The sequence below is a fragment of the Elgaria multicarinata genome, chromosome 15 (assembly GCF_023053635.1).
Source record: "Elgaria multicarinata webbii isolate HBS135686 ecotype San Diego chromosome 15, rElgMul1.1.pri, whole genome shotgun sequence".
Lineage (NCBI taxonomy): Eukaryota > Metazoa > Chordata > Lepidosauria > Squamata > Anguidae > Elgaria > Elgaria multicarinata.
In genome coordinates, this window is record NC_086185.1 from 1,935,159 (window position 1) to 1,958,798 (window position 23,640).

General features: G+C 49.4%; 1 protein-coding gene across 1 annotated transcript in view; it reads right to left on the reverse strand.

Moving 5' to 3' along the window:
• The window catches only part of LOC134409333 (melatonin receptor type 1C-like), a 28,837-nt gene extending 6,461 nt beyond the window's left edge, over positions 1-22,376 (reverse strand). The window contains exons 1-3 of the mRNA XM_063142043.1: positions 22,318-22,376; positions 21,029-21,531; positions 20,471-20,935 (exon numbers count right to left, since the gene is read on the reverse strand). Coding sequence (XP_062998113.1) covers positions 20,471-20,935; positions 21,029-21,531; positions 22,318-22,376 — 1,027 coding nt within the window. The remainder of the gene's footprint in view (positions 1-20,470; positions 20,936-21,028; positions 21,532-22,317) is intronic.
• Positions 22,377-23,640: the final 1,264 nt, after the last annotated feature.

The window sequence follows — 23,640 nt, forward strand, 5'->3', positions numbered from 1 at the left end:
GGTTTTAACCTATAAAGCCCTACATGGCTTGGGACCGCAATACCTGATGGAACGCCTCTCCCGACATGAACCTACCCGTACACTGCGCTCAACATCTAAGGTCCTCCTCCGAGTGCCTACTCCGAGGGAAGCTCGGAGGATGGCAACAAGGGAGAGGGCCTTTTCGGTGGTGGCCCCCCGACTGTGGAATGATCTCCCCGATGAGGCTCGCCTGGCGCCAACACTGTTATCTTTCAGGTGCCAGGTCAAGACTTTTCTCTTTTCCCAGGCATTTAACGGCATTGAACAACACTAAGTTTGATTTTTAATGGACCCCAGAACTGTTGTTTTAAATGGATGCTTCTGTTTTTATACTGTTGTTTTTATGCCTCTGATGGTTTTTAAATTTTGTATTCTTTTAATGTTTACTGTTTTTAGCTTTTGTGAACCACCCAGAGAACTTTGGCTGTGGGGTGGTATATAAATGTAATAAATAAATACATAAACTAGAAGACGCAGCGCTGGACACCAGCCAGCCTTTACCAGTGGAGGAGGAAGCTCTCACGGGTGATTCCCCAGCTGGGAGCCAGCCCTCTCCAGAGCTTATCTCCTCAAGGCCAAATCCTACACATTCAGTGGGAAGTGAGCTTTCTTCCGGGGGCAAGCGCCCTGAAAAACTAACCGCCAGAAGCTGAAATGCACCAGGCGCTCTGAAGTTACGGGCATTTGAGAAGTAGCTTCTTATTCTTGAACGGACAATTTCTTGCTTAGTTTGCATAGTTTTGCCTAGGGGGACGTTTCCAAGAGGTTATAGTCTCTTCAGGTAGAAGAGAGGTTTGTTGCTTAATAAAAGCTTTGTGGATGACTTAGCGAGCCTCGTCATTTGCCTCCCATCGAGCGCACAAGCGCCTGAGAGACACACGACATGCAGAACCACTTTCAGCCCCTGAGGCAAATGCTACCCAAGAGCCAGGAAACCAACAAAAGATGGGGAGAAAAGGGCCAATCTTGGAAATGCCAGTGGGCTGGATGGGTGGACCAGATTTGACAGATTTGATAAGAACAGCATCCAAGCCAAGGCACCCATTTACAGGCCAAAGGCCTTCTTGAATAAAGCGCCTTTGCTGGTCGGTGGCTTGATTACGCTAAAGCCTCCTGTACTTCCTGCCACCAAATTCAGCTCCTATGCAGTTGAGGGTAGAACTGGCCAAACTTCCATAAAATGACGTAAGAGAGGATAATACCGCTTGCAGTTACGGCAGCTACCAGTGGAGGTCCACCAAGGGGAATCACTTGATCCACTCTGGCCTCTTGGTGCAAAGAGTCCTCCTTGGCTGTTTGGCCTGCATCTCCTTTCTTTGGCCAGGGCTGGGTGGCGTGGCGCATGGGCCAAAGCCCCAGCTGACGCATCCCTCGGGTTACGAGCCCAGGACCTGCTTGAGGACTTGACCCTTGCAAAACCGAACTCCCTGAGAACTCCCTTGCAGACAGCAAAGGCAGTCAGGGTTCCATCATTTGTTAGGCAGATGCAAAGCCCAAGACTGTGGAACCTCCTCGCTGATGGAAGCTGCATGAAGCACCTTGGAGCAAGCTCTAAGCAGAGTGTGCGGGTGCTGCCTGTTTCACTTATCAGGCCCATTATCAGCACTTTGTGAACAATTTCCCAGACTCTTTAGTAATTAGGGCAGATGTGGGCCGGTGTGTTAGTGTTGTGGTTAATGGCGTTGTTTTTACTCTGCCCTTGAAGGGTAGGTAATTGCCTCTTGGGGCGGTGCGTAATAGTGGCTCATTGCACTGAACCATTACTAGTGAACAAAGCCTTTGCTCATTTCCCCGTCTATCTCTGCGATAGAACAAGGAGCAGTTCAGGTCATTTGGACAGAAGGATTTTCTGCCACAGCGAGAGGCGAGTGTCTCACATGGCAGGGATGTGGCAGGGGGCATCCCCCATTGGGAAGTGGCTTTCACGGAGCACACGCTCTACACGAAGAAGCCCCCTCTGGCCTAACCTCAGCTGCCTTGCTTAAAGAATCACGGGAAACAGAATCATAGAATCATAGAATCGCAGAGTTGGAAGGGGCCTACAAGGCCATCGAGTCCAACCCCCTGCTCAATGCAGGAATCCACCCTAAAGCATCCCTGACAGATGGTTGTCCAGCTGCCTCTTGAAGGCCTCTAGTGTGGGAGAGCCCACCACCTCACCAGGCAACTGATTCCATTGTCATACTGCTCTAACAGTCAGGAAGTTTTTCCTGATGTCCAGCTGGAATCCGGCTTCCTTTAACTTGAACCCATTATTCCGTGTCCTGCACTCTGGGAGGATCGAGAAGAGATCCTGGCCCTCCTCTGTGTGACAACCTTTTAAGTATTTGAAGAGTGCTATCATGTCTCCCCTCAATCTTCTCTTCTCCATGCTAAACATGCCCAGTTCTTCCAGTCTCTCTTCATAGGGCTTTGTTTCCAGACCCCTGATCATCCTGGTTGCCCTCCTCTGAACACGCTCCAGCTTGTCTGCGTTCTCCTTGAATTGTGGAGCCCAGAACTGGACACAATACTCTAGATGAGGCCTAACCAGGGCCGAATATAGAGGAACCAGTTCCTCCCAAGAAGCCTCCCAAGATCTCCTGCAAACAGCTGGGGAGCGTCAGCCTCTTGGAGCAGGGTCTGGCAACTCGGGGCCTTCCAGGCAGGGTTTTTTAGTGTGCAGTTGGACACAAAATGTGCAGTAGGGGAAAAATGCGCAGTTGGAAATCTGATAATGTGCAGTTGAAAAAAGTGGTGAAAAATATGTCATGTGTTATGTGTTTATTAAGAACTTAACAATAGACAAAGTCAGGGATGGCATATAACACAAATTATATAAGGATGCAGGTGAAAGAGCCTTGATGGTGTGACTGATGTTGTTGGGTCCTGTGACTGGCTTGCCTGAACAGATGTGGGGGCAGAGTTGGCACTTGGGTCTATTGCATGGTGTGGTCCCTCTGTCTCTGGGCGGATCTGCACGTCGGCCCCAGAGCGCATTTATGCGACTCTAGGGCACCCCAGAAACGATAGTCTGTACTTGCCTGTAAAAAGAAACTAGGAAGAGATGGAGACGCCGACGCCACCATCCAGCTCTCACCGGCTGGCTCAGAGAGTTCTGTTTGAAGAAGGCGGGGGTAGAGAACTTCTTCCGCTGTCCACCCAACCTTCTTCCGCCGAGCTCTCCGTCCCGGTCGAGGAGCCGGCCGGGGAGAGCTGGGCGTCGTCGTCGTCTCCGTCTCTTCCTAGTTTCTTTTTACAGGCAAGTACAGACTATCGTTTCTGGGGTGCCCTAGAGTCGCATAAATGCGCTCTGGGGCCGACGTGCGGATCTGCCCTGTGTCTCTGTCCTGTGTACTGTTGCTTGTGGGAGAGAAGCATCTGTACTGATGATGGGTTGGAGTTCATTGATGCAGTGGTTTCAATTTGGGCCTGTATGTGACAACCAATGGTGTACTGCTCTTGGTCTGTCATCCTTCCTGGGTATCCATATGGCCCTGTCAATCTGTCTTTACGATTAAGGTGCTACTAGTGTTGGTGATAATCTGTCCAGTCATGAAAGAGAAATAATGTGTTTGGCTGGGGCGGAGGTGTGTGTCTCACAGGGCATTTGTGCATTTGGAAAATTTGCTTTTAAAAAACCCTGCTTCCAGGAGCTTTGGACAGCAACTCCCAACATCCCTGACTATTGGCCTTGCTGGCTGGGGCTAATGGGACTTGTAGGTCCAACACATCCAGAGGGCTGCCGTGGTGGGCATGGCTGCTCACAGACCTCTCATTTCCCAAAAGGCAAACTGGTGAGACTAAAAGAAAAACAACTCGGGCAAGAACCAAAGTGCAAGGCAAATGCAGGGGCTGAGCTCCATTAACACAAAAGCACTCTCTGAATGCCCATCTCACAGAAAGCAAACTGACGAGGCTCAGAGACAAGTAACACAGCCAAGAATCTGAGCTCAAGGCAGAGGTGGCAGCTGAGCTCCAAAGTGCAAGCTCTGTTTCAAACCCACATAAAGATGGGGCAGGGGAGCAGCCCTTTGCTCTGCAGCAGGCCAACCTCTCACTTAAGAATAATACATTTCTAAAACTCTCAGGAGACAAAATAAAGACCAGGAGGGCAGGAAACCTGGTGGGCATGAAGAGAAGTGTCCGTCGGCTCATTGGTGCCCAGAAATAAAGTGTCAACCAGGAGAGGATAATAGCAAGCGTTTCTCTGCCGCGTGGGAGACTCCAGGTGGTTACAGACACTCTGCAAAGTGTTTCTCTCAACTGCACTGAAGGTGGGATTCCAGCTCGCCTTGGCTGGAATGATCACAGGAGAAGTCAGGCTTGGGAATGTGCCTCCAGGAACTGAGAATGGGGTCCTTTGAGGGATTAGCCGGTCCGTCACACAGAATAAGCTGCTGATGTTTCCCCCTTTTTTGAGTAACTCCATCTTAAGCTAAAAATCTTATTGCTAGGGCGAAAGGAAAGGAAACTTTGTTGGCAAAGCTGCATCCCTCTCTTGCTGTTAATCTCTTCTTTTGAAGTGGCAACACCCATTCGACAGAACAAAACAGAACAAAAAGACCAGTGGAAGGCCTTCCCCAGACCTCCTCACCCACCCTTCTCTTGGCCTCCCATTAATAATACCTTCTACCTCTTGGGAGAGAAGGAGGAGGAATCTCACACACTTGGAGCCAGATCTGTTTGCCATCAAGGAAAGAGAAATGATCTTTGGTAACTATATTCTCCTTCCAAGAGTGAAGTCTTCCAAATAGTTTAGGCTGGGATGCGGGGCAGGGAAGGCACACCCAGAGTGAAAGACGGCAACAAGGCCAGGCCAAGCAAAGGGAACAGAAGAGAAATCAGCAGCCAACTGAGACAAGAGAGAATAGCCCCTAGTAGTAAGCGTATGCCCAAAGGATATGGTCTTGTGCCAGAGTCAAAGCCAACAACTATATAACTTCCTGTGGGGCACACCTCTCCCTCCCTCCCTTTCTCCCCTTTTCTCTTTCTGTATTGTTCAAATGTGTGCATGTTTCCAGCTTCATTGACTGCCAGCCCAGGTCCGGGCCCTATTAAAAGTGCTGGTACTAACATTTAAAGCCCTAAACGGCTTGGGGTCAGGCTATCTGAAGGAATGCCTCTTCCCATATGTACCTGTCTGGACCTTAAGCTCATCCTCAGGGGTCCTTCTCCGTGAGCCCCTGCCAAAGGAAGTGAGGCAAGTGGCTACCAGGAGGGAGGGCCTTCTCTGCTGTGGCACCCCGGCTGTGGAATGAGCTCCCTAAGGAGGTTCGCTTGGCACCTACATTATATTCTTTTAGATGCCAGGTGAAGACCTTTTTATTCTCCCAGTATTTTAACAGCCTATAAATTAACTTTAACTTTGCTGCTCTAAATTTGTATTTTAAATTTGTATTTTTGCATTGCTGCTGTTTTTATCTTGGTTGTGCTTTTATACTGTATTTTATATTATGGTTTTATACTGTTGTTTTATACTTTGAATTGTCTTAATTTTGTAAACCGCCCAGAGAGCTTTGGCTATTGGGTGGTATAGAAATGCAATAAATAAATAAATATTTAGGGTTGGTTTTTTTAGAAATGCATCGCCAACTCAAACATGGATGGCCCATTGCGCTATTCCGTCCCAGAAGATGCAAAGTGGGTAATCTCACATTAAATTGATTTCTCACCCATCCGTACCGCGGACTAGAAAACTGAGGAACAAGTAACACTCTTCTTTTTCTGCACAGAGTTTGTGAACTTGTTAAGGCCAAATAAAGCTAAGGAGGAGGAGGAAAGTGCTTCTGCCCAGCGCGATACTAACATGTTTTCCTAAACTGGTTGAATCCATGTTATTTGCTTCGAGTTAATTAGCCCAGCAGTCTCCATTAATGCCTACGCTATGTGCCATGGGAGAAGAGAGGAGAGTCCCCGTTGCATCTCTGCATGATTCACAGGCCTGAGCTTGTCTTTGCTGCCATCTCCACACTGGATACAATCAGATGTTTACATTATTCTCCTTCAGGAACCACTGCAGAACTAACCATCCTCACAGGAGGGTGTTTGTTGCACCTCTACAAGAGTCACTGCCTTGCCTTCCCTCATTCCAACCAGGAGGCACAGTCAGCATTGGGAGCTCCGATATGGAGCAGAAGAGCAAAGTGGGGCGGTGGGAACAGGAGCAGCACACCTGTCCTCCTGCAAGGTGAAAAGCAACCTGAGAAAGGGTGAAAACAGAACGCCAGAGCGGACGGGGTTGGGAAGGGAGCCCCTCCACCACTGAAACTGACAAACCACCTCCTGCGTTTCACTTCAAAAACAAGAAAGCATGGAGACTGTTCATTTATCTCCTTTATATCATGTGGTTTGGTTTCCAGCTGTCAGATATTTGGGAAACTCTGGCCCAAATAATTCATCTTAAAAACTGGGCGCACAACACTCTTAAAACAACGACGACAACAACTCTCTAAAACGTATTTTAACTATGGTTTTGGCAGCACAATTGCCTAAACCCCCAAAAGTCCCCAACTCTCCAATCCTGGGAGAAAACATTTCTCAGAACAGAGAGGCTTCAGAATTACACATGGCCGTGCGCTGGTGGCCAGCATGAGCGAATCCAATTAAGAGTTCCTTACTTCGCAAGGGTCATCCGGAAAGTTGACATTCAAAAGTGTGATTTTGGGAGCTGCCTGACACACAATTAGCATTTTGTGTAACGATACTTAGAAATAAATTTGTGCAGATGCCTTCAACACATCCAATAGCTTTCCGACGTAACCTGCCTTGCACCTCATTTGATGGAGGCAGGCTCAAACTCCCACTTGAGCCACGTGGTCCTACTGAATTAAAAGTCTGCCTTGTAAAATGCAGCCTCCTCGAATGAGAAGTCTCGGTAACCCTCATGTGAACCGGCATCAGGGCCAGTGATGCAACAGCTGCCAGCAGCAGAGCGTAAAAGACGGCGTTTATCAAAACCGACAGCAGCGGAGACCCCAGATTTGTGCTAAAAATGCACATGCCAAGCTATAGATGGAAATTTAGAATAAACTTCTATAATTTAAATAGGAATGCAATACATCTCATGAGAGCAGGGACAATATGAACCAGATCTAGGGATGTGCAAATCAGCAAAAGCGGAACTCACCAAATTTTACCAATTTCCATCTCAAAGCTCATTGTGATTTGAGTCCATATCAAATTGTGAGGTTTGGGTGGTTGTTTTTCCCCCTTTTCTTTTCACGCGAAAACCTGTGTCCATGAACTTCTAGCAGCATCTGGACAGCAGACTTGGTGCTAGCCTTCCACACCATGAGGAAGGGTTGTTTTGTACTTCTATTTAGATTCCAGGAATTCTTTCTAAATTTGTGCCTATGCGTAAAAATGTGCATATGCCAGTATTATGTAACTATGTACCCTCCTCTCTGGGCACAGTGGGAGTGTCCACCCTGGCAAGATCCCTGGCTGCCCCGCCCTTCTCCTTCGCGGGCTTTGCTCTCGGTTTACACAGCCGTTTTATTGACATCACTGTAGTTCCAATAAAGTGAAGATACACAACTGTGTCAGCAAGAGACACTCCTCTCGGTATTGTTGTTTGCATATTTCTCCTCTTTGAACGTGGCTCTTCTGCTGGCATCAGCACTGGCACGCTGCCAAGCAATGGTTACTTCGGCTGTTTGGAGCAGAGGGCTGTTTTCCCTTAAGTGTGTGTGTTTGATGTGATTTATGACCGTTTTAAAAAACACCAACTTGCTTTTCCACCACGATGATGGGCCAGTCAGATGAACTAACGCGCTGGAACTGGGAAATGGTAAACTGAAGACAAAGGAAGAAAATGGGTGGGGTGTTGTTGTGTTTTGACATGCAGCCAATGCCTTGTCAGAGACAAAAATAGGGACCAGATACCTGCTGGACACCAAAGCACAAGCCATGAGCCACAGACGCTGCCGCTTGCCAAGACGCCATCAACCGCCTGTGTGTTTTGGATCTGCTAGGAAACAGCCTCTATTGGGGCTGTTGCTGAATGCTGCCCAAAACAGGGGTTTGCCAACAGATCCAGGATTCGTCAAAATTGTGGTTTCCAAATTATGTTCCAAGGAGCCCTGGGGTTCCCCAATTAGGAGATCGTTCACGGGGGAGGGGGGGAAGCTCTAATCAAAACCAGCTCGTGCACTGTTGACGTTCTCAGTCCAGGCCCTGCAGGGTCAGACAGTCAGAAGGCACCAGGATAGAGACACTGTCCCCTACTTGGTCTCCTCCAGATGTTTTGGACTACAATTGCCGTCATGCTGGTTGGGCTCATGGCTGTTGTAGTCCAAAATATCTGGAGGGTACCAGGATGGAGTTGACTAGATAAGAGCACCAGACTGGGACCTGAGAGACTGTCCTGCCTGCCTGTTGACACATTCCCCATTCATTGGCTTGCTTTATTGCATTGCCCGCTCATGGCTATGAAACAGCTCATCTCATTTCAGACAGAAGCTTTCAAAACCACAGATTATTTAGAATTAATAGGCTAATTATGCTGCTCCCTGCCCATATTGATCAACAGCTAGAAAATTTCCTGAAGACAAATGGTGCTCATCAGGCAAAAGTCACTCCATCTAAAGTGTCAGGTGCGGGTGGAGATGGGATGCTCAAAATCAACAAATGCAGGGGTGGTGCTGTCCCATTTCTTTCAGGTCAAGGGCTGAATTTAGTTTTGAAGAAGCTGCATTCCAGTGGGGGGGTGGGGTGGCGGCGGCGGCTATCGAAAAAGGGGCAGCGCTAAAGTCGGGGGCAGGACCAAAAATACCCCCCAAATACACCTCCCATATTTTAGTTTAAAGCTCTTATTGCCAGTAACTGAGTCTTAGAAGAGGCAATTCAACAGTCCGAACTTTGGGAAGCTCATCAGCCCTAACATAATGTAATAGTTTTCCATTCAGGGAACGAGAGCTAGCATGGTGCAGCCCGGGGGTGGTTTCACAGTTTTGCACAAAACCCAGCATCCTTTGAAATTTGCACTGCTCCGAATTTTGAAACAGAATTCTCCAATTACAAAAAGGCCTACACAAGTGCATATATGTTAGTGAAAATAACACATAAGGAAAATTGCTTGCAAAAATGTGCATATTGAGCAAAATTGCAGACAAAGAAGACAGTATTGGGAGGAACACACACAAAAATGAAAAATGTTTATATATTTTTGTACAAAGTTTAAAAACAAATTTGCAAAGTTCAGGATGAACTGAATTTAAGACTGGAAATAACGAGGGACCCAAACTGACAGATTTGTCCATCCTACTCGTGTGTGTGTTTGTGTGTGTGTTCTTGTGTAAATATTCTGGCATGGAGTTTCCTTTGCACACTAAGGATGATGGATTTATCTTGACTGAAAGCAGAGATTGGCTGACAAACACCAGCTTTGGACCCAGGATTGGCAACAGCAAACACAGCAAGACAATGAAAACATCAGCAGCTAGCCACGTTTACACCAGGAATGTCTATTTTAGTAGAAATGTAGACCAAATCCAGATGAGCCTGCAGTTTAAGCCAATAAATCAAGTCTGAGTCTGGACCGTTTAATCTACTGTCAAATCAGCCACTCTGATAAAGACCTTGGGTGCAACCCAGAGCCTAATTGAGCATGCCTTTGTCCTCCTATTGGAGAAAAGTTGGAACAGATTCAGAGGAGAACTTCAAAGATGGCAAAGGATGTAGGGTGCAAACTCTAGGAAGGAAAGCTAAAATAATAAGCTTGTGTGGTGTAGAAGTATAGGCTTTCATAGAATAATAGTTGGAAAAGATGCAACAACCACCTCCGGTCCTATATAGGAGGTCCAGTGCTAACCAATACTAATCGAAACCTAATCCCCCAATGACAGATTCCCACGTGCTTCCAGAAATCCTCTCCACATTTCTTTGAAAATATCTGGACAGTTGACTCCTTTCTCGCGTCATGCTAATTTAAGCATGTTCTGCATCCACTCACTTGAGGCAGGAGGAATTTCTTGACTTCCACACCATCAATCCTAAGCGCTTGGCTGTTGCCAGAGCTCTTGACGCTAAAGAACCCACTTAGGATACTCTCCGTTTCCCTGTAACCTTCATTCATTTATTGCATTGCTATGCTGCTGCCCCATAGACGAAGCTCTCTGGGTTGTTCACAAAAATTGTGATCATTATAATACATTATTCAAAGTACAAAAAAAAATTATATAAAAACATATAGACAGATAGCACACACACACGGCGAGGTGATGTTTGCCCTGTCCTGGACGGGGTTGCACTCTCCCTAAAGGATCGGGTCCGTAGTTTGGGGGGTGCTCTTGGATCCGGAACTGTCACTTGAGGCACAGGTGAACTCAGTGGTAAAGAGCACCTTTTATCAGCTTAGGCTGATATACCAACTACGCCCTTATCTGGACAGAGATAGCCTAGCTACATTTATCCATGCTCTGATAACCTCTCGTTTGGATTACTGCAATGCGTTATACGTGGGGCTGCCTTTGAAAACGGTCCGGAAGCTTCAGCTGGTACAAAACAGGGCAGCCCGTTTACTAACAGGGACTGGCTGGCGAGATCACATTACACCAGTCCTTTTACAACTTCATTGGCTGCCAGTCCAGGTCCGGGCCCGATTCAAAGTGCTGGTATTGACATTTAAAGCCCTAAATGGTTTGGGGCCAGGTTATTTGAAGGAACACCTCCTCCAATATGTGCCTGCCCGGACCTTAAGATCATCTACAGGGGCCCTTCTCCGTGAGCCCCTGCCAAAGGAAGTGAGGCAGGTGGCTACTAGGAGGAGGGCTTTCTCCGCTGTGGCACCCCGGTTGTGGAATGAGCTCCCCAGAGAGGTCCGCCTGGCGCCTACACTGTACTCCTTTCGTCACCAGCTGATGACCTTTTTATTCACTCAGTATTTTAACACTTAATTTTAACTTTAATTTAAATTTTACTGTTTTAACTCTGTATTTTAATCTTATATCAATTTTGCTGCGTGGTTTTATCCTGGTTGTGCTTTTTATACTGTATTTTGTATTTGTGCTTTTAATTGTTGGTTGTTTTATTATGGTTTTAATTTTTGTGAACTGCCCAGAGAGCTTCGGCCATTGGGCGGTATAAAAATTATATATATATATATATATATATATATATATATATATATTCCAGGACTTAATTAAAAACTCATTATATGCTGTCAAATGCCTGAGAGAAGAGGGCACTTTTAACCCGGTGCCAAAAAGTTGACATTGATAGCACCAGGCGAGCCTTGTCGAGGAGAGCTTTCCATAATTGGGGGGTTACCACTGAGAAGGCCCTCTCCCTTGTTGCCACCTTCCAAGCTTCCCTTAGAGGAGACAGCTGGAGGAGGGTCTTAAATGCTGGACACAGTGTACAGGTTGGTTCATGTCGGGAGAGGTGATCCAGATGATGAGCAAACTACTTTTTAAAGTCGTGTTTTCAAATAGTATTATTTCAGCCTGTGACATTGTTCCAAAACTCCTAGATCCAAGTAGTACTCGATTATGGGAAAGGGGATTAATGAAATCTATGTGCCTGGCTCCCCAATTTCCACTAATTGCAGCGAAGCCTTCATTAAAAGGGCTGCCTGTATTCCAAGCGCTTGGACTAGCAATAACTTTAATGATCATGACCCAGAGACCATATAGCTGTGAGTCTTGCAAGACCAGACCCCTTCTTTTATGCCTCATTCCCACCTGGCTTGATTGACTCTAGCTACTAATGCTCCTGCTCTTATTTTTCCTGCCTGTTAGATTCTTTTTTAAAATCTACAGATTCTTTTTTTAAAACCACTCTACAACTGGTTGGGGAACGCTGGGAGTTGTATGACTTTTCTTTGTCTAAGCTGTTGCTTTGTCTATTGTTATACTTTATAGTTGTTTTAAATGGATATTGTCTGTTTTTATGCTTTTAAATTTTGTATATTTGTTTTTAATGTTCGCTAAATTTTTGTAAACCACTCAGAGAGCTTCGGCTATGGGGCGGCATATAAATGTAATAAATAATAATAATAATAATGTGAGATGTACAATAAGTTATAATAATTCTCCGAGAAAACTGTGGACTTCTATATAAAAGCCACACTTAGTTCTTGGAATGAAAAACATTGGAATGTATTCTTATGAGTCCTAAGCAGAAACAGACGGGCCAATGCACGAGCAATGAGTTGGGCTACCCTGCTAAAGAGAAATGAATCAGCCAAATGCAACCATTTCTCTCATTAAAATTCAATAAGAAGCAATAATCAAATCTTTGCTTAAGATCCCAGTAGCAAGCTTGGCATTCTTGAAATATGCTATCAAAATATTATGACATGTAAGTATCAATTCCTGGCGCTGTTTTGGAGGTTTGTTTTCTGCTCCTTTATAGAGTTGCTAAGAACTTTCCTCACATGCTAAATCCAGCTGCTATTCGGTGTTGACCGGACTGTGAATTATTGCAGAAAAAGCAATTGCACACTGCATTTAGCTGGGCCTCTTCACACATTACCTTTTTTGGATGTACACCTAAGACCGCTTAAACATGTAATGTGTGAATGCAGCCAATACACATATCAGCCACATAGAACCAAGATAGCCATGCTGGTTCATGAGAGAGAGAGAGAAATCCAAAATTCCACAGTTGGGCAATATCTTTCTAACAACCATCCAAAATGCCACAAAAATTGTGCAAACTTTCAGAGCCCTTCATCTGACTGGGTGGTGAAAAACAGGAGATGGAGGAAGAATAGAATGGTTCAAAAACTAAGAAAGATGTCATAGCACTACATCCTGCAGACATTGAGGGTCAGTTCAGACTGGGGATGTACAGATGTTGTCACATCTGTTTGTTTGTGTGCCCTGCATTGTCAGGCTTCTTTCATCCTGTCACCACCCCATTGGCGGAAGTGGAATTTATATAATACCAGAATTTCATTCTAGTTGTGCTAATTTGCATTAGTCCTAATTCACGCTTGCACAAATGCACTCATCCTTTGCACACACCCTCAAGTGAAAAAACAGTCCGCAAGACCACAAAATCCACATGACTCGGAAACAGCAGGGCCGCTGTGGAATCCACATGTCGTATTCATAGAAATCCGGCCTCCTTTGCATCTGTGAAGTTTTCTCCGAGTTCCCTAACTTAGAGCGGATCTATTTAAATAAATGAGACTTAAATTAAGTCACTGGTTTAAATTAAATTAGTACAACTAACCCGGATCCAATCCATTATCTAGAAATCCATACAGCAATCCTGTCAGACAGGGACAGAGTTAATGATCTTCCCCATTTGCAAATGGGAGGGCTGAGAAGGTCCCAGGCCCCTGGAGGTATTGAAGGATAGGCTGGAAAGCCATCTATCCGAGACACTTTTAACGGGATTCCTGCACTGAGCAGGGGATTGGACCCGATGGCCTGAATGGCCCCTTCCAACTCTACAGTTCTATGAGGCTTGTTCAGGTCTTGTGGGTATGGCTGTGCCCAAGCTCTCAATGAGTTGACATCTGCGCGAATTAATTCAAATGCTGTTGACTTTTGTAACGTAGGACACGTGACTACTCTAGAAGCATTTAACAAAGGTATTTAGCTTATAAATAGTGTTCGTCTTTTGTGTGTCGGAGTGAAATCAATCATACTGCTACAGTTTCTCAAGGTTTTTTCCACCTGCTATATTTTGGGTAAACTTTCAGGTGCTGGTGGAAGGTGTTCAGGCATCTATACCTCCAAGCAACCTATGCCCAGTGTTTCTCAAGTTTAAAATATCCCTGTGGTGTAACAACAAACCAAGTGCAAATCTGTGCCCTCTTTTGCGGTGACGCATTTCCTCTTTTGTTGGCAATTAAGCGGCCACTTGCTGGTGACGATTTCTTTGCTCCTCCAAAGCCGTGCCAATAGTTGGGCCTGTCAAAGCATGTGCCGGACTCCATGCGGAGTGCAAAAATCCTGGACAGCTCTGCTTTTTATGCCGTCAGCCTTTCCATGCTCCTGGGAGTGATGGGAATTGTGGTGCAACACATGTCGAGGTTTGGGGAAAGCTGTCCTACATTAAAAGGAGTTCATTGTGTAGAAAAGGATTTCTCAGGCGGGGAAAAAGTTTAAGCATCTTTATTAGGCTGTCGACGGGGGACTTTTTTTAAAAAAAATAAATTTAAAAGAGAGGCTTCCATCCCTAAACAAAATTCCCTAGAGAAGCCATGAGTACTTGCTGGTGTGCAGCAAACTGTTTCAAAGGTCCCTTTAAGAAGGCTTGCATTTGTTCTATTCCTGTAAATGTCCTGCTACTGTTGGTTTTTAAAATAGTTTAATATATTTTAATGTCTGGCTTAGCCACTGCAAAATGGGGTACTTAGTATTCAGGGAAAGGCCAAGGGACAAGAAAGCTTTTGATCCAAAAAAGAAAGAGACTTCTGCCTTCATTAACTCTTCTCCCATTCTGTTTCCTCCATCGCAACCATGCGTGTTCTAGATTTCTCACAAGATGTTAACAACATAAGAACATGAGTAGAGCCCTGATGCTGGATCAGACCAAGGGTCCATCTAAACCAGCTCTCTGTTCACACAGTGGCCAACCAGCTGCCAAACAGGGACCTGCAAGCAGGACACTCGGAGACCCTCAGCGGATGGTGTCAGTGAGCAGGCAGGCTGGCAATGATAGGATCCGGTGAACCCAAAGTAAAGACCCAGCCAGGAGGCTGCCTGCTGTCTCTCTGCATGGTTAACTGCCTTCACCACTTCATAAGAGGGGGAGTGCTGCTCCCTCTCTGCTTCAGGTGTGACTGAACCACTCAGTCACTCCCAATCTGGAGACAAAGGCAGCAAAATAGCCAAGTGAGCAGGTGAAATGCCCCCCCCCTCCTGACTGCCTCTACTTTTGCCTCTAAAAGGTTGATCTGCAGAAATCGGTAGGGCAGGGAAGTGTGATCACTTGCTAACTGTTGCAGACCAAGCTGCTGTAGAAGGGGCAAGACCGGCTGAAAAAGTGGCCGCTCTACGCCAGGTCATGCTGGATGGGAATGCAGGTGCTGGTAGGACTTTTGTAGGTGTAGGATGGCACCCTTAGGGTAAAATGTGCAGGTAGTGCCCCCTCCCCACACCGCCTTTGATCCTACCCAGAACTGGAATGTGCCCCCCAAGAGCTTAAGAACGTAGGAAGCTGCCTCCCTCTGAGTCAGAGCCTCGGTCCATCTTGACCAGTCTTGTTGACACTGACTGGCAGCAGCGGTTCTCCAGGGTTTGAGGTAGAGGAGTTTTTCTAGCCTTATCTGCAGATGCTGGGGACTGAGCCTGCAGCCTTCTGGGTGCCAAGCAGGGCTGAGCTACGGCACCTCCCCGAAAGGAGGTCAATTCACTGCCTCCTAACTGGGTGAGTAGAGAGGTAGGGACATCATAAGCTGCCTCATACTGAGTCAGAACACTGGTCTATCTAGCCCAGTGTTGCCAACCCTGATGGGCAGCAGCATCTCTCCCGGGCTTCAGGCAGGAGCTTCTCTGAAAGCCTGCCCAAAATGTAACTGGGTTGAACACAATTCTTCAGCCGCGCATTCTGAAGAAGAGAGCAGAACATCCACGTGGTTTCTCGGAACAATGGCAGCCGGCCACCCTGCGCTCAGGATATCCCAAGGGCAAGCCGGGATCAGCTTTCGCTGCCATCTCGAGGCAGCTATTAAAAGAAGCGAGCCCAGTGGGAAGGTCACTGGATGCTCACATCGCCCTTCGCTGTGCAAAGGGACACTGACTTGGGAGGCCTCGCGTCTTCTCCCTCCTTTCCTAGGGGCAGGCAGCTTTGCACCCACCCCCATTCATAGATGCGCCTTGGGCAGTGTCCCACGTTAGTACTACTCAGAGAAGACCCCTTGAAATGAAAAGGACTTATGTTAGTCACGAGTAATCTAAGTCCAATTCATTTGAATGGGTCTACTCTAAGTAGGACTAACAGGGGGCACTACCCCTTGATCGCATTAAATGCATTTGGAGAAAAACACACAGCCATGCTTAAAAAAATATGTAGATTCCACCTGTCATGGGCTGAGCCCATGGTTCCTTTAAGAGAACATCTTTTGCTTCATCCTAGGGAGAGGAGTTTCTTTGTGTCCGAAAAGGGAGTAGCACGAGAAATGCTGGGGCCGCGCTGGGCGAGAGGCGCCTGGCATCTGATGGCGCCTCCCCAAGCTGGTACCGGGGAGACTAATAGGTTGCAGCTGTGCAATGTCTGGGAGCATTCCCCCCTCCCTTCGGGAGTGGTGTGGGTTGCTATGGGGCTTCTATTGGTCAGAGTGGGTCTGGTGATAAAGGGGTCCCAGAAAGGGATAAAAGGCTTAGGCACCTAAGGGTCCAGTCTCTTTCCTGTGGGTGTTAGGAGTCCAGTGTGTGTGTGGTGAGTTAAAGCATCCAGGCCGGACCGGCTGGATGGCGGAGGCCCCACGCGGCCGCTGAGGAAAGGAGTTTAGCTCGAGTGGCGTAAAGCCAAGTCGGAGTGAGCAACAAAGGTTGAGTCGCAGAGTTAAGTGTTTGTTTTGTTTTAAAATAGGTTTGGGTACTGTTTTAGGGCAAGGGACCTTGCCGGAGTTACGGCCGGTGGGGGTGGTTAAGCGGGGAGCAAGTGTGAATTCTGTTAGGCTTGAGCATGTGGAAGGGAAGGTTAAAGTGTCAGTCCCTGCTGTCTTATGTGTGTTATTCCTTTGTCCGTGTTCTTTCCCCAAACCTCTTAAGTGTCAACCTTAAGGTGTGGACCCTTATGAAAGTGTGTGTATAAAGAATAAAAGTGTTTGGTACCTATTCTGGAGTGTGGCGTAGTTTCCTTGAGAACCTAGCCCATAAAGGGTTAACAAGCAGCAGTGAAGGGGCGCATGTCCGGGCTGGCTGGCTCAGACTCCCTTCTCTGGCCGGGGAATTGCTAAGCCAAACGGAGCAAGTCCACTACACCACCTACTTTCTGCAGACGTGTTTGAGGCAGGAGGTTTTGCTCTATTTTAATCATAGTTCAAGTGTGCTTTAATTCAAATAACGAAACTAATAAATGGGGTGGGGTGGCGGGTTAAGAAAAGATTGGCACAAGTCAAGTCTTGGGCAGCCAGGTTCTGAGGGCTCAGTTTGTGTGTGGGAGGGGTGGCTACTTGAAAAGTGGTTTCCTCTCACAAGGGTCTCCCCAAATCCCTCGTTCTTCATCCGAGTCCCTCATCCAGGTCCCCACTTCATCTGACATTAGGCAGGTGGTGACTGGGTAGGACCTTCTCAGTCATGGCCCCTCAGAAGATCCGGAATACTCTTCTCAGGCAAGCTCACCAGACATATTTTTCTGCCCTAGTTGAAGACTTTAAAAAATGCCCAGCATGTCTTATAGCTGGCTCGTGTGTGTAGCTTTGCTAGATTTTAGAGGATTTTGTTGTAGCTTTTATATTTACCAACAATTAATTTATTGTCCCTTTTAAATGGCATGCCACTCTGAGAGTCCTGTTACTGAAAGACGGCTTACAAATAGACTAATAGATAAAAGCCAAGGATGTCCCATCCTCCTCACAAGGCATCCCATTTGCTCTTCCACCCACGCCGCGTACCCATAGCTGCTGATGGGAACGAGGGGCAGGTTACGGCCTGCAACGGATCCAAACAAGTTCAGATGTCTATGAATCCGACCTGCAGCTCCCCAGAAAACTGCCTTTTTCTGAGTCAATGCACGTTTGCACTAATATAGACTTGTGCAAATGCGCTAACTAATGTACATTGCATGGCTGAACACTATTACTAATGTGAATTAGTGCAAGTAGAATAAAATTCAGGTATAAAAAGGTCTGATTCCATCAATGTGGGGCGACCGAAAGAAAGACACCTCACTCTCAGAAAAACACAGATGCTACACTCGCCTGGCACAATGAGGTCGTAAACACTATTTGACGTAAAATCAGGGTTTGTCTCCATCGTACAGCAAAGGAACAGCTCGGGTACCACTAAGACAGCTTTCCCAATCCTGAAGCCCAGCTCAGGATGCTGGGAGTTGTAGTCCAATGCATCTGTAGAGGCCCCAGTTTATACTAAGCCAAATTCCAAGCCTAAGGCATGTACAAGTATGAAAACAAGATCTCTCAACCTTGGGACAAACGTGCACTTGGCTTACTTTGAATATCAACTCCAAGAGTGAATATTTCGGAATGCCCTCTAATCCATTTTCCTTCAGGCCAGCCAAGAAAAGCAACTGGGTCTCACTTGGAAAGTTATCACATCCCCTGATGACCCACGGGGAAGGGCGCTTCATGGGCGCTGCCAACCCCGGCCTCCGTCTCATGGCCAGGAGGTGTGTTGTCCTTGGCAGAACATAGAATCATAGGATAGCAGAGTTGGAAGGGGCCTAAAAGGCCATCGAATCCAACCCCCTGCTCAATGCAAGAATCCACCCTACAGCATCCCTGACACACGATGCAGCCGCCAGGGACTCTCTCCCCCTTCCCAAGAAGGGCGGCCACTGGGACCACGGCCAGGAGGACACCTCAGCTCCTTTGCCATCCTCTCCAACCAGGCATTCCAAGCTGTCAGACGGAGAAGGACCCTTCCTGATGGAGCAACCAGTTCCAAAGGTAGGCGCAGAGGTCCGGGCTTCTTCCAACCACCCTGCTGTGGTCCTTCTTTCTCCACCATCGTACCCTCCCAGCCTGGAGCCCTGAGTCCAGCCTCCTCAGGCAGCTGCCCAGGGCCACCACTCTGGGCCAGCTTCAAAGGTGGGCATGACCCCTGGACCTGCTCCTCCTCTTCACCCTCACAACCTACTTATTCACCTTCCTTTTGCTCTGGCCCAGGCAGGAGACGCATAAAAAGTCCCATAAAAAGAAGCCAGTTTTATCTGCCGGAAGTCAGATTATTTATTTATTTATTTAATACCGCCCAATAGCCAAAGCTCTCTGGGCGGTTCACAGATGCATGCACTAGAGGGCCACCAGATTCCTCAGGCCCAGGAGATGTAAGAAAGTATATCCTATACGCTAATTGTGAACTCTTTTCCTTAACGACAACCCTTTAGAAGGCAAAATACATCATTCACACACAAGGAGGTATCAGCAGTCTTCTGGGAACCCCAAGATTTGTAGAAGTACAAAAATATCTTTTTGGAAAAGAACCCCTAAGTTTGGGGAAGCCCCCCAAAACAGCCCAGTGTGGAGTCAGTAGCCACAGAACACAATCTGTTGCTGTGGTGGCAGGGCGGAAAACAGGACGAGAGAGGAAGGCATGGCGTATTGTGGGAAATGGCACGGTGGCCTGGCTGGCTGTGGCTGGAGGTGCGAACAGGGAAATTCAATGCTGCAACATCTTGTTGCAGGTCCTACTTGTGCTAAAATCAATCTGCTAATTTTTAAGGTATTGCAAGACTCTGGGTTTGGCATCCTCTTTCTCTCTCTCCCTCTCTTTCTCTCTCTCACACACACACACAGATTTTGCAGCTGTTGTTTGCAAATTGGATTTCACACCCGCTACTGTTTGCAGTCCTCAAAGCAATCTCACAGTCGAGGTATTATTATTATTATTACTATTACTATTCAAAGCCGGGGTGGGCTGCTCGCTGCCCCCATTGGAATGGCTCCACCGACGGCAGCGCAGCATGGCGCGCAGCGCTCTCGAGGCGAAGGCCGCCAGCCATCGCGCGACGCGCCCTTCCCCAGGCCACCCTCGCGCCTTGCAGCCGCGCAGGCCCCTGCGGGTGCGGAGCGCTGCCTCCTTTCTCTCCCGAGGCGCCCCTTGAGACGCAGGAGCTCCCGCGCTCTACGGCCGGGCAGGGCTTCAGCTCCCCAAACGGCACAAGTTCCTCCCCTCCCCACGGAGAACCCAGGCTAGTTTTGCTGGCTTGAGCGGAGGGGGAGCAGCACTCTGCATATGCTCGGGGTCACCTTATCGTATGCTCTCCGGGCCTGGGGCCTGGTATGAAAAACGAGCCTTGGGACCAACGGCACAACCCTGCCCGTGGCCGCTCGGAGTTGCAAGGGCGCCTCCGGGCCCGTCGGAGCGCGCAGCCGTCGCGCCACCCAAGCCTCCAGCCTCCCGGTGCGCGCCAAAGAGCTGCCAATGCGGTCCCGCAAACTCTGGAGAAGTCGCGAAGTCCCGCGCAAAACGCCCCTCGCCCCTCCACGGGCGAGGCAGACGCGGGCGCAGGGAAGCGGGGTGTTCCGCGGGAGCCGCCGGCAGCGCCCGGCTCGAGCCCAGCAGGGGCCGGAAGGCAACCCCGCGGCAACAGCCCAGCGGCTGGTGCGGCGAGCCCAGGCCCGCCCCCCCCCCACGCCCCGGAGCCCGCCGGCACTCGCCGCCAAGCCCGCGCGCCCGGCCCTGCCGCGTCCCCCGGTGCCGCCGGCCCACGACTTGGCGGCCCTCAGGGCGAGCCGCGCCTCCTCCCCTCTGCTGGGGAGGGGGCTGGCTCCCGCACCTCCGACGGCGCCTGGCGCGTCCTGCCGGCAACCCGGAGCCGAGCCGAGCGGGTCTGCCACGCCCGCCCGCCGGCCCGAGCCGGTCCCCTGGCCCAGCCTCACCAGCGTTGCGGAGTTTGCGGTTCCTCAGCACCGCCAGGATGGCCAGGACGTTGCCCAGCAGGTCCACCACGATGGTGACGATGAGCACGGCGGCGAGCGCGTGGCGCGCCTCGCGGGGGACGCGGCAGTCGGGGCAGCTGGCGTTGGCGCCTGCCGGCATCTCCGCCGCGGCGGCGGCAGCAGAGGCACCGGCGGGGGACGCCCTCCTCGGCGCGCCCGCCCCATCGGGCGCAGGGCAGAGAGCAGCCCGCGCTCGCGGCGCCTGGGCTGCCCGGCGCCGAACGCCAGGGCCCGCCTCCGCGGCCAGCGGGAGCCCGGGAGCGAGCGAGCCGCCCCAGCCCTGCCCTGCCCCTCGCCCCACCTGTCCAGGCACGCCGCCCGGGCGGCGCGGGCCACAGCGGCCGCTCCGCCCTCCCTCTTCGCCGCCCGGGCGCAAGGAGGCGGCACGGCTGCCGAGTCTGTGGGCTGGCGGAGGGGGAGGGGGTCTGGCTGCCCGTGGAGGCTGGGGGGGGGCTCAGGGGCCTGCTGAGCCCACGTGCGGGGCCCGGGCTCCTCCACAGTCCTTGGGAGGGCGGGGTCTCGCGTCGAAGTTGTGGGCGACCCAGAGCGGGGAGGCCTGGCCGTCCCCCACGAGGGCAGGCTGAGACGGCAGCCGCAGGTGGGCAGAGAGGGACGAGGCGGCCTTTGACACTGGGAGCAGCGCCGGGCCTTGCATCCAGGGAGGAGAAGTGCAAGCGGGGATGGGGGGGGGTCCTGGCTTGGCAGCCCTGCAGCCCGGGGGGGGGGTCGTCGAGGGCGAGCTGGGCGGGGGTCCGCAGTGCGAGAGGGCCGCTGGAAGGGCGGGCGCGGCTCTGGGCTGCATCAGAAGCAGTGCGGCCCCAAGGACGCGCGCGAAGGCGGCATCCCTCTGGCCTGGGCGCTGGCGGGGCCGCCCCTGCAGCGGCGCCTCCGATTCTGGGCACCCCGGCTCCAGAAGGCCGTGGACCGGGTAGAACAGGCTCGGAGGAGGGCAACGCGGATGACGACGCAGCGACTTGGGGACATCCCAGCGGCCGAAGGGGCTTGGGTGTTCAGTCCGGAGAAGAGAGACGGAGGGGAGACACGTCGGCGTGTTCAGGTACACAAAAGAAGGCCACAGAGAAGATGGTCAAGGACTATTTTCTTTGAGTTGAGCTCATGCGTGTTTGTCAGGAGGCACGGGGGGGGGGGGGAGGCTGAGTCCCTAGTTTCAGCCCATTTCCAAGAAGCTCTTGGGCCCACGCTCCGGCGCTGGCCAGAACCAAAGCGGGTGAAGTGGGACCAAAGGCCCCGAAGACCAGCCTATTGTAGACATGCAAAAGCAATGGGGGGCTGGGGGCTCCAATGTCAGTGGGGTGGTGAATCCGCTCCGGGTTTCAGTCGGAGCCAGTCAGGACTCTAAAGGAGCTCTCCAGTTAATCAGAGAGAGAGAGAGAACCAGAAGGGTCCCCTGCCTCATCAATTCATTTTAATAGATTAAACTTCCCTAATTTTAACAATATTTTACTTCAGGAAAATAGGTACCGAGTGCTCACTACTTTGCAGCAACAGGTTAGAAGTACTGCGGCATTTTTCTTTATATCTTTGTAAGTTTAAAACAAACCTACTAGAGAATTACTTTAAAAAATAATGCCCAAGTCCATATAATGGTTTTTAATGCTTTATGTTTGTATGTTCTGTGTTTTAGAATTTTAAATTTTGTATACTTGTTTTTATTTTAATTTTAGAATTTCTGTAAACCGCCCAGAGAGCTCTGGCTATGGGAGCGGTATATAAGTGCAATAAATAAATATAAATAAATAAATAAATAAATAGTGTACTATATTTACTAGGCCAAGCCAAGGTTCACCAAAATGAGCAAGCTTTTGAGACCTCCAGATAACTTCATCGGGCAAGAGGACGCAAAATGCAGGTGAGGGGGGGGGGCGGGGGGGGCCGATAGATCACTACAGTCAGGATGGCTGCAAAGTCCGAGTCCAAAGACGATGCGGAGAAAGAAGAAGGGTTTAACGTTCAGTGACCGGGCAGGGATGAGCAAGGAGGGTTTCTCTGTGCTCTCCTCCTCCTCCTCCTCACACCGCCCCTGTGGGAAGTCTGGCACGTATGAACACATGTTCTCTCCCGTTGCTGCTTCCCCTTCACCGTCACTTCCAGATACTAATTTGCATTAATTAATTGCCAGCTAAAAATGCCAGCAGTGTCTGTGCTCATTCTTCAAAGCATGGATCTCATTGCCCAATATGCTGGCACCTATATTTAGCACCTAGCCCAGAGAGGGGGGTGGGGTTTGAAATCTGCTTCCAGTTTGCAGGTGCTGTTTAGCATAATTCTGAAACACGCATAAGGAAAAGCTACTTCCTTAATTGCTCCACCACTTGGCCAAATGACTCTTCTGTGAGTGGGGAGTACAGTAAAGAGAAGATGCAAATCGGGAGAGGTTCTCGCTAAACAAGGTGCTAAACAAGATCGATAAAAAAAGAGAGAACATATATGGTTTTTTTTTTAAGAATTAAGAAGAAACTTAGGTGCGTATTTCATTCAGCAAGCGGAAAGTCCAGGGGAGGGAGAAAGCTGTTTGATGCTGCCACCGTGTGGTCTTAAGCAACTATGCTCTGGGAGTTTTATTCACCAGGCTTTGCTTTGTTTCTTAGTTCAAGTCAAGGGAGGTCACCCATCAATTGCGTCTCACTGGAACCCAGACGTCCGCCAATTGGAGCCATGTTTGGCAATGAGAGTGAGTAAGAACATAAGTGCCCTGATGCTGGATCAGACCAAGGGTACATCTAGTCCAGCGCTCTGTTCACACAGTGGCCAACCAGCCATCGGCCAGGGATGAACAAGCAGGACATGGTGCAACAGCACCCTCCCACCCATGTTCCCCAGCATCTGGGGCACACAGGCTTATTGCCTCAAATACTGGAGATAGTACACAACAGTAGAGAACAAGGATGCTCTGTATGCTGTCAGGAAGAGACTGAAGTTTCAGGTTCAGGTTAGATTTAAGCTTCGGCTAAGGATTAGTAAAACTTCGTTCCCTGTGCAGGAACAGGCTCCTGGGAATAGCCCAGCTTTGGCAGACAGACTGGGTGGTCAACTAGGACAATGTGTGTGCTGACACTGAATACACTGTCAGGATGTAGAGAGGTTTAAGG